This window comes from Cotesia typhae, unplaced genomic scaffold, assembly GCF_013202065.1.
Source record: "Cotesia typhae breed Kobodo isofemale line unplaced genomic scaffold, CoteBio_Ctyphae scaffold_152, whole genome shotgun sequence".
In the NCBI taxonomy this organism is placed as follows: Eukaryota; Metazoa; Arthropoda; class Insecta; order Hymenoptera; family Braconidae; genus Cotesia; species Cotesia typhae.
Window position 1 is genome coordinate 8,402,724 of NW_027423776.1, and position 14,463 is coordinate 8,417,186.

General features: G+C 29.1%; 2 protein-coding genes across 2 annotated transcripts; one reads left to right on the forward strand and one right to left on the reverse strand.

The window, feature by feature from the left end:
- Positions 1-1,745: 1,745 nt before the first annotated feature.
- LOC141535844 (uncharacterized) lies at positions 1,746-5,920 on the forward strand. Its single transcript, XM_074256002.1, has 4 exons — positions 1,746-2,081; positions 2,173-2,489; positions 3,066-3,685; positions 4,288-5,920. Exons 1-4 carry the CDS (start codon positions 1,900-1,902, stop codon positions 5,224-5,226), a joined length of 2,058 nt encoding a protein of 685 aa, XP_074112103.1. The 5' UTR covers positions 1,746-1,899; the 3' UTR covers positions 5,227-5,920.
- Positions 5,869-14,433, reverse strand: LOC141535843 (myosin-VIIa-like). The gene is made up of 15 exons (XM_074256001.1): positions 14,309-14,433; positions 14,113-14,226; positions 13,698-13,844; positions 13,439-13,623; positions 13,245-13,366; positions 12,234-13,177; positions 11,610-11,990; positions 11,195-11,538; positions 10,954-11,128; positions 10,827-10,877; positions 10,428-10,703; positions 10,145-10,351; positions 9,373-9,610; positions 8,749-9,310; positions 5,869-8,437 (listed from the first exon to the last, which is right to left on the reverse strand). The coding sequence occupies exons 1-15, from the start codon at positions 14,336-14,338 to the stop codon at positions 5,869-5,871; spliced, it is 6,345 nt and encodes a 2,114-aa protein (XP_074112102.1). The 5' UTR covers positions 14,339-14,433.
- Positions 14,434-14,463: the final 30 nt, after the last annotated feature.

The window sequence follows — 14,463 nt, forward strand, 5'->3', positions numbered from 1 at the left end:
AAATGTAATTTGACTATAAATAAAATCTAATTTTTCCTTTAAGTATCTAATGAATTTTTTTTTTATTCCAGTATTTCTAACATTTCTGGCTTTTGCTAGAGGAAGTATAGTTAAAAGTAAGTATCCAAGTGAATAAAATATTTAAAATATTCTTTATTAAAAAGTTAATTACGAAACTTTTGCGTAACAAAAAACCTGTTAGTGAAATACACTGTTAAATAACACAATTAAATCTTAATTGTAATTACTTTATTTTTATAAAATATAAATTAAAAACTGATAGCAATAAATTGCTACAAAACAATTATCTCTTATCACTATTCCTTCGATGATAAAATAGTTATTTTTATAAATGTAATTACGATTTAGTAATTATGATTTTTTGTTAAAAGTTTATTACTTGTCACGTTAATTATTTTTATCGTTTCTTTTCTTAAACTGATTTTAATTTTTGTGTAGATTAATTACAATTTTTTTTTTGTTTCTAACTTAAAAAAAAAATAAAGGTGAAACAGAAAAATAACACACATTTTTTTTAATTAAATTTTTTAGCAATATTTCCTCATGGAAAGACGGCAGTTTACGATTTACGTAGTGAAATAAAAGCTGAGTTCACAGAAGTAGGAACTTTTGCATCCCAATATTTCATCGATGGAAAGCTTCACATCACTCATGATACTGACAATAAAAATTCTGAAAGGGCATTCATAGTAACCCTTCGAGATGCAAGTACTTCTTTGAAGAATGGAAATAAAACTACGGAAGGACTTTCTATCCCTGCGGCTTCTTCTGATGCGCTAAATTTACTTCAAGAACCATTTGGTTTAATTTTCAAAGAATCGGGAGAAGTAACAATTTTTCTACTCAATTTATTTAATAATTTATTACACAAATATGAACATAATTTGTAAATTAAATTATTGCAGCTTGATTCCGTAACAATTCCTGAAGAAGAATCAGTATGGTCCAAAAATATCAAATTCGGATGGGCTTCATTATTTCATCTAAACTTCGAGAAGATAGATTTAAATTTGCCAGTTAAAGTTCACAGCTTTGTCACTTCAGAGGTGAGAAAGAGGGATAAAAATATTTTATATTATACTGAGAAAAAAAAATATTTTTATTAAGAAAATATATTCTTAAAATTTTCGAGGATATATCATTTCGTCTTAAGAATTCGTTGAATTGATGGAAATAATTTTAACTCATTGCTTTTTTAATCTATTAGAACACAGTTCATGGGCAATGTAAAACGAGTTATGACATCCATCCAGAATATTCAGCTTCTGATAATTCAAAAAAATTTTCGGTGTCGAAATTCATGTCACCGAAAGAATGCAGCAAAAATAAGCTTTCTAGTTTTAATTTTCTTGATGTAATCCTTTGTGCTTCACCAGAAGAGGTAAAAAAAAAAAAAAACAGAATAAACTTCATAAATTTTTCTATGAATAATTCATGAACTTCTCGAGCTTATTTATTAATTTTTTAGGAAAATTCGAACGCAGCCAGTACAAAAGTCTATAAATTTGAAATAAAAGATAATAATCTTGTGCTTCAAGAGCTTCGTACTCATGGAGAAACTAGTTATTTCCTTTTCTACCACAATTTTAAGGCTTCTCAAGTTACTTACAGGTAAGTTTTTACAATAATTTATTAAAAGTTTTTTAGTTCATTTGAAACATTACTTGTTCTTTGAATTCTTAGCGCTACTTTAACTCTGGAGAGCGTCAAACCATCATCTCGCTATGCGGGTCCTACTATTAATTTTGACCGAGTACCATCAACTCATGATTGGAGCTATCAACACACAAAAGCTTCTACGCAGAAAATGCAGCTTCTGATTTTACTGAAGGACGTCACGTTGTCGATCAAAATGATCTTGTAAACGAGATAAAGGAAATGTTGATCGATGCTGCGGATTATTTTGCAGAGAATCATATTAAAACTGAAGAACCCGACTGGCAGCGAAGCAAGATCATCAACAATATTCGTGAAACTTTGAGCTATCTTAAAGTTTCGTCATTTGATAAAATATTCTACAAAATTCTAACCGATACAACTCCGGCTAAGAAAGTCATAAAGTTAGTCTTTAATACATTGATTAGTTTTTTTTTTTTTTTTTTTTTAATTAAAATATTGTGCAACATTTTTAACTCAATTTTGAAATTTTAGGAGGTTTTTCATAACTATTGTATCCCAAGTTGGGACCGATGCAGCAAATCTGTTTTTATTTGAGATCATAAAGAGTCAAAGTGTCACTGATCTTGAGGCAGTAGAAATATTGGCAACACTTCCTTTCCATGTAAGAACACCCAGTGAAAATCTTTTAACTCATTGGGAGGAATTCACTAATTCCTGCAAAACTTTATCACTGGAAGTCTATAAAGCAGCTATTCTTGCCACTAGTACTATGTATTATAGAACATTTCCATTCGGAGCTCATCCAAGAGTTCTAAACTATCTGAAATTTTGTTATCAACAACTTATTAGTATGTTAATGATTCTATCTTTTACTTTTATTACACAGAAAAAAAAAATTAACTTGAATCAAGTAAATAATTTTGAAGAATTTTATCTTCTTTATTTGAGTAGAAAAATTTTTAAACTGAGAAATTATTCAACAATTTTTTTTTTAATAGAAAAAATGAAATATTTTATTAAAATTTTTTACTATCTTGAGCAGGATCATTTAAAGTGAAAAAAAAAATTATGTGCTCTAGTTAAGACTTCAAACTAGGTCTTGAATGAAAAAAAAAAAAAAAAAAAATTGATTTTTGGTACAGGTTTTTACCAAAAAATTGAAAATTTGGCTAAAATTTCAGGGATCTTTTTTTTTTTAAATAGTGTAATTGAAAAAAAAAAAAATCTTCCGTTCAAGACCTTGTACATTATATCTCAAAGACCTATTTAAAATTTTCGTTTTGATCCAAGACAATGAAACTCTTCAAAATTATTTTCTTGGTTTAAAAATTTTTCTCTTGATTCAAGTAAATTTTTTTTTTCTGTGCAATATAATGAAATTAACCAAGATTATTAAAATAGTAATTCTTTTTAAAAATTAACAGACGAGACAAGTTACCCGATGCAGGTTATATGGTTTGGAGGAATTCATAACACCCAAGGAGGAAACAATGCTTACATATTGTCCCCGATTCTTCGTGGAGAAATTGAAGTACCTACGCGCTACGATTACGTCCGATTGCTCTCAATTGGAGCAAGTTTGAGATCTCTTTACTTCGATCAAGATAATGCGATCAGTGTTCTTTGGTCGATGATGGCTAATACTTCTCTTCCTTTGAAACTGCGTATTGGATCATACAATATACTTCTGCAGCAATCGCGAACAATGACTGATTTCTTACGCCTCCATTGGTTCATGACGAACGAAAAAAATGAACACCTTTACAATTTCCACATCACGACTCTCAAAGGTTTTGCGCAATCATGTTGTTCATGTTTTGCTAAAATGCACGAGTACTCTTCTAAAGTTTTGGAATTGACGCCACCTCATTCTCCAGTATCTAAAAATTTAACAGCTTTATATGTAATCGATACTATGAATTATGAGGGTGATGGTGTGCAGCTTAAAATTACAGTTGTTCGCGATGAATTTACTGAAGTACCGGAAATTATCTACTTGCAGCAGTTCATAATGCAAAATCATAAAATCACCAGCTATTGGGCTGTAAGTAATGCTATTTATTTCTATAGAAGTATATTAAATCAATAATATATAATTAGTGATTTAACGTACAAAATTACAAGTACTATAACAAAAATTATTATACAGAAATCTTAAAAACATATAATTTATAAAATAATTTTATTTCTTAGTTAAAAAAATCGAAATTTTTCTAGAAAGTAATTTTTTTGTCGAAAAATAGTTTTCTAAATTTGGAAAAAAACAATTTTAGATAAACAACGTGAGAATTTTCTTTCAAAATTTTTTTTTCCAAAATCTAAAAAACTTTTTTTCAACAAGAAAGTTAGTGTAAAATAATTTCTTCTATTAAGAAATAATTTTATTGAAAATTTTCAACAAATCGATTTCTTGTTACAAAAATGCCCTTTTTTAAATGGGATTCGACGGATAAAAATAATTAATAAGCTCTTTGAATTTTTAATGTGACTTTAATAATATTTTTATGATCCTATTTTTCAAAAAAAAGTCAAAAAAATTTCTTCTTGCTCCAAAATAACTTCAATCTTCCTTATAATTTTCTTGATTCAAGAAATTTTTTTTTTCTGTGTAACATTTATTAAATAATTTAAATCGTTATTTTTCAGCTCTACATACAATCTGATGGCATGGATAATTTATTGAAGGATGTGAACAACGACTTTTTGAAATTCTTCGAAGGCCCGATTACCACAACCTTTATTTTTGATTTTCTCCGGAAATTTTCAGTTGCTATGACGCTATCGCAAGATTCATTCGTAGATATACTATTATTCTACCGCGACCAGGCAATCATGATTAATTACTACGACCATGAAACTTTCAGCTCTTTAAATAATGATATCAAAAGACTTGTCGAACACTTTAGTTACCTTGATTCATACCATATATTCTATCAAAATATGTACGAAGAATATGTTGTCAGTGACTTTGGAGTACCGGTTGTATTTGGAGTGTCATCTCCAGCAGTTATTTCTTTGAAAGTGCAAACCGGTAATAAAATAGCTGAAAATTTGCCTGGAATTGTTTCTGCAAAAATGTGGCTGTCCCATAATCACTTTGTCGCAGTATACAATCCTATTAATGACCTCTGGCAATCTGCTGAGAAATTGTCAGTTGTCAATACGGATGTTTCGTACCAATTTAAATTCAAAAACAGCTCTGATGGTGAAATCTTAAAATATATCGATCCGAAACACTGGGACATCAAATTTAAAGAAGCTAATTTTGTCATTCAAAATCAAGGAGTAGTTTCTATAAAGAATACTCGTGATAATCAGATTTTAAAAATAGGAAATTCAATTTACAGTGATGAAGTCTCTTCGGCAATTGGAAATTTGAGAAATTCAAATTCTGTTGCTTTCACAGATAATGGAAACGATTATGAGGCAGAATTATTCAATTGTCAGGATCAATTGACTAATTTGACAAATTCAGAATACATAAAAATCTTACCACGCTTGGAAAATTATGACTCATTCATGTTCCCTCTATCATCACAAATTAAAAATTGCGGCAATTTTATCAAAATTACACCGAGTTCATAAGACAACTTCAAATATTAATGATTTAATTAATATCAGACTTTGAATCATACATTACTACAACTATATTAATTATACTATGTTCTATTTTCAATTTTAATCAAAGCATACTTCAATATATTTTTGTATATTATATTACGCAGTTACAATGATTCTATCATTTCAATAAATGATTTTACTGATTGTAAATACTGGTATTTTATTATTATTGTTTTTATTTTTAACCGAAATATTTTTTTTTTCTATTCTAATTATAAATTTGATAATTTATAAAAAAAAAAATATTCCTACTGTAAAATTAAAAAAATTTGAAGTGAATAAAAGACTTCATTCATTGAAAAATTCTGATAAGACATTTAACTTGACTCAAGAGCAAGAATTTTGAACCAAGAACACCATTTGGAAGAAAATGAATTTTTTGAGCCAAGAAAAAAAATTCTTGAGTCAAGATATAATTCTTGGTTCAAGATTCTTGCTTTTGATAATCAGAGTAAAAATGCATTTTTTAATGATATCTTGTAAGTATGTGGGTACTATCGGAATATTTATTATTATCACTAAAGCTACAGTATCTATTAAAATTTGAAATAATTTTTCCATTTATAAGAAAGCTAAAATAAAATATCAATTTTTTTTTTTATACAATTAATTATCTTGAAGAACAGATTTAAAATAAAAAATATAAGACGTTATTAAATCATCCATTTTATAACCTTGAGCTGTCTCCAAAAGAATCTTTTGGCTCTTCATAAAATTACCAATAGTCATATGGAAGTAAGTATTGCCCGATGACCAATTTGAGAGCTCTGTAAAGCTCCACAATATTAAAATATCTTTAGTTTGAGGATGAATCGCACTAATACCATTCTTATTAATTGCTATTATCAAAAATTCTGGCAAATTTACATCCGTAGACTGTTTTACTTCAAAGAATGCCGATCCGAATGTCGGCCACTGATAGATATACTGAAGAAAAAGTAATTTAGCATTTGCTTCATCGATTCCTGAATTAGTATTATACGCTAAAGTAATATTCTTCTTCCAATCACTTGCGCTGTACACGTGAAGCAAATCTGCTGGTACATATTTGCTAATTTTTTGTGATACTTCAGCCAACTCTTTCTTACTATTACCGTATTTGCTTCGATAAATCAAAGCCGCTAATTTAGTAGCATCCTGCTTACTGCATTTGTGATATCCTCGAAGATATTTTGGCAATTCTTGATGAAAATATAATATTTCATCGGCATACATATCGCGTCCTGGATGCGTATTGATCCACAATTTTTTCATAAACAAAATTTGATAATGCACTTGCGTAATAGTTGACAATTTAGCCGATGGATTAGATTGTTTTATCCACTGAATAATTTCATTGATAAAATCAAAGAAGAAATAATCATTCGGTACAGAAAATACTTTATCAATAACTTTAACAAATAAGCTAAAACCATCGTTGTATTTCAGCTGCAGCCGCTCTATTATTTCATAACAAAGATCAGAAGTACGTGTTGACGATTCTACTTCAAAAGCTTCATCCAAATTATTTGGAAAGTAAATACGATGGTATATTTTAATGCTTTTAAATCTTATAGCTTCAACTTCTAAAATATACGGAGGATATTTTCTATTGCCAATTTTAATAATTGTGTTGAATCTTTTTAAACAATCACTGGCAATAGAATTTTTGAAACTGTTTAAAAATTGTATTACTTCTTTTTGAACGACTTCAGAGCAAGACATAATACCCGTAGCAAGCCACATTAACTCCCACCCTCTTTCTTCACTTAAATTTATTTTATTCTCCGTAAGTTGCCGGATTATTTGACAGTACACTTCATCTCTTAAATAATCATGCTCCAATGATAATTTAAAAATAACATCCGTGTACTCTGTTCCTATTTTTTGCCTATTACTCGGCAAATCTCCCATGTACCTCAGTATATTCGTAAATATTTCCAACGTCAACGGAAACAATTCTTTATTTTCGCACACTTTCTTCAAAAGCGGAGCCTTTATTGGTGCACGAGTGTGCTTCCAGAGATTTTCCGGGAGAGTTTTTTTTACTGAAGAAATACTAGATCCTTTTGAAAGTGTGATATTATAACTCGGTCGGAAATTATCTTGAGCGAATTTCTTCAAAGTATACACCCGCGAATTCGATTGCTTCTTTGCTTTTCTCACTAACGTATTCTTCGTAGTATAATCGCTCTTAAATATTTCCATCAAGGTTGACGGAGGCGCAGAGATTGTTGGCAATACGTAAACACATTCTGACAAAAATTCTCCTTTAGTTCCATTGCGTTCTCCATAGCCCCAAGTAGAAGTCATTAAGCTGTGTCTTGTACATCCACTGAGCTTAACAAGATCACCTCTCTGTAAAGACAAATACGATTGTCCTTCTACCGAACTAGAAACTCCATTCATGTAGTCTTGGGTTGCTACAACGTACACTGATCTTTCTTTTAACCCGTCGATCAGATAATTAACCAAAGATACTAAATCTTCGGCGTCTATGCTCTTGAAAATGTACTCATCTCTCTGTACTGTGGTCATTATTAAATTATTGACTAAAGAATTATCAAATTTTTGAATAGTTACTTCGGCGATTTCTATAAATGACAATTCTAGTAACATTTGCTCTTGATCATCAACAAAATAAACTCCCGTCCAATTTACAGCGATTATTACATCATTAACTGGGAATTCTGGTCCAGATACTCTTGTCGCTTCGTAAAATCTTGAGAATAAAATCGGCCATGCATGCTTAGCGAAATAAACGATTTCTTCTTTCACTTTCAATATCGGAAGTGCATTAGTAACATTTGAATTTTTTTTATAAGCTTCTAGGACTAATTTTTGCCACTTAGACAAAGCTTCAGGGACAGAATTTTGAAGTAAGTGATCCGGAATATAAAGATGCATTGTATTTTTAAGATTATCGGGCGTTAAACTTGTTTGATAGTCGATGTATAATTGTTGAGCAACTAGTATTGCAATGTCTGTCTCGCTAGAACATCTGTATTCTCCGTGTTTTAATCCACGGATGATTTGATGGTAGATCAAGTCGGTAGCAACTGGATCTAAAGCTGCATCGTGCCAAGGAGCGAAAATTTCTTTTCTTAAAAATAATCTCCAGGGCACTGAATGCTCTGCTTGACCTTGTTCTCTTGCATACTGTTCGCATTGACTTATTGCATCCATCACGTGATCTCTGGAATATTTAAAAAATTTTTATTTTAAAGATTTTTTTAGCGGGTTAAAATAAAAAAAAAAAAAACTGTATCATGGAGGAGGAAATTTTTTCTAGTGCTCTACGAGATTGTTAATAACTTTGTAATAATTAAATATTTTTTAATAAAAATTTAGGGTAATAATCTTTAATGTATCCTTAATAAAATAAAAAAAATCCGATCTCCAAATTCGTTTATTTTTCCTGTCAAAAAAATTCCCGAAAATTACCTCTTTTTTTCGATCGTCACAGTGGTGTTCCCCCTTTATGGAAATAATTATTAATTAAATTACCTTCCAGCTCCAAGGGACAGTACTTTGTCATAAAGAGTTATAAACAGAGAAAATCCAAAAATTTCTGTCAACAAAATACTCTTAGAAAGAGTGTTAATAATTTCTTCAGCAGTACTAGCAGAATCACATTCAATAATTCTGGAACTTCCATCCATAAATGTTATTTCCAATTTGATTGGTTTTTTATTTTTAGTTGCCTGAAGTTCAAGCCAACTCGGAGGCTGAGTTCTTGCACCATTCTTAAACGTACGAGTGAGCCTTTGGTCGCAATAAGGAGCATAGTTTGGAGGACCTGAGTTGATAAACGCCCGAAGATATTTAACAAATTGCTCACTAGAAGGAAAGCAACCCAAACAGAGAGAAAGAAGAACCCACCCTCGAGCGTGCGATGATTTGCTGGGGTTTTTAGTTAATTGTTTGAGAATTTGACAGTAAATTTCGTCCCGTAATATCGGACGGAGAATACCATGCCCGATAATGAAATGCAACTTGTCTAAGTTAGAACTTCGAGTTTGTAACCAGTCTTGATATGTTTCATCTACAAGCTTATCTTCTGTGATTCCTAAAAAATACGTCAAATCAATTAGAGTGCTTGGATTATTGTTTATTTTATTAAGAAATTACCTCTTCTAAAGTCTTTGTGTAATTTACTTTGACGTTTTAAAGTCATGCGAATAATTTGGTTCTTTTTAGATTGTGCGTCCACTAAATTTTCATACTCTTTTGATCGAATAAAACTCTTTGAAATTGTTTCTGAGACTGTTGACATAACTGTTTTGTTGGCGGGAATATCTATAGGATTTTTTGGCTCAGAAAAATCACCCATAAATCTTAAAATAGTTATCCACAAAGCCTGAGATGACTGCAACGACAAATTATAATTCATAGTTAAAGTCACACACAATTTTTTTTTTTTTTTTCATTATTTATGAAAGAAAAAACATAAAGATTTCGATAGTTTTTTTGCCTTCAAAAGTTGGAAAAAATTTTGGCTTTTATGTTATTGAATAAAATTTTTATTTTATCTTTTTTTGATATATTTGTTTTTGAAAAGTACATAAAAAAACGAACAATTAAAAAAAAAAGTTGAATTTCACAATTTTCTAAAAAATTTATAAATTTTTTTGAAAATTTGTAAAATTGTGATAATCAATTTTTTTTTTTTTTAAATATTCATTTTTTTATGTAATTGTCAAAAAAAAAAATATATCAATAAAATCAAATATAAATTTCGTTAAAAAAAATGAAAATTAAAATGGTGTAAATATTTACCTAATTATGTTAAAATGATTAAATTAGTTTTTTTAAAAACTAAAATGTAAAAATTTTTTGCTTTTTTTTCTAATTACCTTGGTATATTCAATAAATACAATACAAAAGTAAAAAAATAAATTACCAATTGATCAGCTGCTATTGGAAAATCTAACAAAGATTGTTTTAAAATTCTACGAGAATAATGTGGAGTTACATTCGACGCAAAGAACGTTGCAGCGAATTTACTAAAATGATAAGTCGATAAATTGACACTTGGTAGAACTTCATCTGGGATTTCAAGAATACTTTGCTTTACAACTTCGTTCTTTTTTTTTACCGCAGATAAATCCTGTAATCACTGATTAATTTTCAACAGTTCATAATTAAGTATTAATTAAAAAATTTTTTAAAAGAAAAAAACATACCGCGTATACATCAGCAGGTAACTCTCTTGCCAAAGAAACTTTTGGTTCATTTTCTAAGAACTTGAATATTGTATCAATACTACTCTCAGGCTCTTTTTCAGTTTCCAAATTAGCGCTGTCTTTGTCAAAACTCAATAAAGATTCGTTTAATTCTTTTAATCGTTTTTCAAAATTATTTTTTGCTATTTCTTTCCACATTTTATTTCCCGAAGTTTTTAATTTCTTCTCGTCTTCAGCAATCAGATCAGTAATTTCCTTCAACTTTTTCTCGCGCCACTAAGAATGATTTATTTATAAATTTAAAAATTATTATCAAACGCGTATTATCGCTTTTTCACTCAAAAAATAATCTGATGCATGGTATTGCTTTTAGAAATTACTCGAGTGTCTATACATTACCTGAGATTTCTTTTTGAAAACACTTCGGGCAAGATAACCGCGGCAGCGAGTCTGGAATAAAAAATATCTTCCTTAATCAATGCAAAAAAATATTTAACATGGCAAAAATTGCTGACAAAAATTTTACTTGTAATTTTATAATAATTTTTCTTTTTAGTCGGAAATCATAAGCAAGTTGCCGCGATTTAATGCACGATTGTAATCTTTGATATCCTTTCTTCATTGTTAAATATTTCTTCCTAGGACCAAAACCTCTCCAAGTTCGTTGAATTGTTAAGACTGCCCTTTTGATCTTTAAATATCTACAAAAAAGATAAATTTTTATGAATTATTATTCAAAGATTTTTAAATAAACGTCCTTAAATTACTTTTTTCTACAAATCCATGCTCTGACGTATTTTTGAATAACGACAAGACTTTTGGCGAGCACCAAATCTCTCTGTTGCTCTAAAGTAAACTCATTTTCTTCTTTAAGAAAAACTTTCGTGTGACCAAATTGATAATTGTCATTATTTTCTACCAAAGTGTTGGCACAAATTTTTGCAGCGGTGGTTTTCAATATTTTCGAAAGTGCTCCTCTGGCTAGACAATGAAATCTGTTGACAAAGTCCGGGTAATCGTAACGAATCGGATAACCGGCCCGACGGATTTTTGCTGTTTCCATCATTCCAGAATATCTTAGTTGTCGACAGCAAAGAGATCTATCAAACAACTGTTTTGATTGTTTTGAGAAATAATTTTAAAAATATAAACAAGACTAAATTAAGTATGCTTGATAATTACCAATGGCTTTTGCTCTTCATTTGGTTTTATACATCGAATAAAAAATGGATTACAATTTTCCAATGTTTTCATCAGTAAATCCAACGAATTACGAAACTCAGAAGACAATGATGAAACTCGTTTCTTCCCATCTGATTCGATTGTTAAATCGTGGCTAAATATTAATTTTAAAAAATCATTCGATGATATAGTGATGAGTTGTTTCAAGTCTGCTGAAAATGTATCGCGATTTTTATCAAGAAATCCATTTATTTCATAAGTTACTGTTCCGGCAAAATGTTTTATTCCAAAAGCTTTTATAGAATCTGATTTAGGTTTTACATAATTTTGGTTATTGGAATGCATTTGGTGAACTTTGGCCAGTAAAGTTTCATCAGTTCCCTTAAAAAAATTAATTTATACAAAAAGATTAATTTATATAAAAAGGAGTTAAGATAGTATCACAAATCTCACACAGAAAAAAAAAATTTACTTAAATCAAGTAAAAAAAAACTTTAAAAGCTCAATATTTTTTTACTCTGATTTTTTTGAGCCTTTCAAAAATTCAGTAGACTTACATGATCTTAATATAATTTAATATAAGTTAACTTCAAAATATCCAGACTGAAAGAAGTAATCCTTTACCTTTGGAAATTTACTCTCTTCATCAATGAGTGCCATAACATTAACAGCTTTAACTCCAATTAAATCAAGAACGCTTTGATTGTCATTAAATTCAATATGATTCCAAGAAATACCTTCTTGATTGTAATAATCCTGTTCCATTTTAAAAATATATTTCACAAAAAATTGCTGAAGATGTTCGTTTGCATAATTAATACACAATTGTTCAAAACTATTGTGAGTAAAATTTTCAAATCCAAAAATATCGAGCACTCCGATTGAATTTTTGGTATTAGATTTAGGCTTAAAAATTGCATCGTTTATTTTACTGACAATAAAAATAAAAAGTCTTCCATAAACTGCTTTCACAAAAGAATCCCTTACTTCAGTAGCTTGATCTTTCGATAGATTACTAATAACACGCTCTCCTTGGACAAAAATCGTTTTTCGAGAAAGCGCTTCCTTCAACGCTCCATTATTAACACCAAGTAGTTCAATCAACATTTTAATGGTTGCATCGTCAATTATTTCACTTGCATCCATGTTCGCCATCGTTACCGACTTGTAATTAATATTTCCCAGATGCAAAATAGCTGCTAAAAGTTTTATTATGCTCCAAAATTCTTCATCGCTAAAGTTTAAGACTTTCATTGCTGCCTTTACATTAGCAAATTCTTGAGCGTCATTTCGCCCTTTACATTCCAAAGAGCCACATAAATATTTATAATTTTCTGGTAAACTCAAATTCAGTTTTTTCTTTTCTTCTTTAGATAGTCCTGTTAAAATTGAATAAAAAATATGATAATTTCTCTCACTTTGTCCTTGATAAACTAAACGACATTTTTCTAAAAGATATTGCTCGATTTTTGCGCCTTCTATTGATCCATTTTTTGAAAATTTAATGTCAATATATTTTCCGAATCGTGAAGAATTGTCATTACGAACAGTTTTAGCATTTCCAAATGCTGTAACAATAAATATATATACAATTTATATTTTTAAATATAATATTGATTGAAAAATAATTTAAACCTTCAAGAATAGGATTAGCTTCAAGAATTTGTTGTTCAATCCATGAATGTTCGCCGCTTATTGCCGCAATATATTGTAAAATTAATTTTGTACTTTCAGTTTTTCCTGCCCCACTTTCTCCACTAGAAATATTAAAAAAAAAAAAATTAAAATATATTTTTTATCGCTTTTAAAAATAACGAACATCAATTAACCTGATTACGATACACTGATTTTTTTGTGAACGTCGCATTTCCATAAAGCAGTTGTCACCAATTGCAAATATATGAGGTGGCTTTTCTCCGATATTTTTTGATCGATAATTTGTCACTTCTTTTGGAGTGTAAATATTTAATATTTTGTAAGGATTTATTGCTATTAACATACTTCCCGTATAAGTCTAAAAAAATGATAATTTATTTCAATAACTATTTTAAAAAACAACGACTAGACTTATAAAATTTAATTACATACATAAATTGAATTCTGGTTGTATCGAATATGAAGATTTTTTAAAATAGCATATTCTTGAAGATCTCCGAGCTTTATCATGTCTTCAACTCCATTTACTGAAGAATGATGCATACGTTTCAAAATTCGATTATTATCAATCGTTTCTAACTAGAAAATCATTACAATTTAAGATTTATTTTAGAACTAAATATTTTGCGTCATTGCGTCAAAAAATTTTGTGTTAAAAATTTTTGTATTAAATATTTAACACTTTTATGTATAAATTTAACATTTATTCTCTTAAATTATCAAAAAAAAAGTGTCAAATTTAATTTTAATTCAATTCTAATAAAATGTTAATGATTTTTTTTCTTTTTTCGCCTAAAGCTAAAATTTACTTTACAGTAAAAAATTTTGTTTTATATTATCAATTTACCTTTCCATCGTCATCTTGAACCTTAAGACTTCGTTTGTCAGCTGAAATAATTTTACATCCCACAGGGATGTCAAATTCTCCGTTGGAAGAATTTTTAATCCACACATTGTCGCCCTAACAGCAAAAATTTACTAAGTATAAACAATTGTTAGCTTAAAATATACAAAAACAATTATAGTTTATAAAAAAAACTTACGGGACTATATTTAGATTCAAATGCTGACATTTTTCGACAAATAAAAATATAAAATAATCTAATTCTTCAGTAAGTGCAACAAGTAACTCATCGCACTAAGTTCCTCGTTTAAGATTATCTTTGAGTTTATCTTTCACTATTCATATCAATAATTC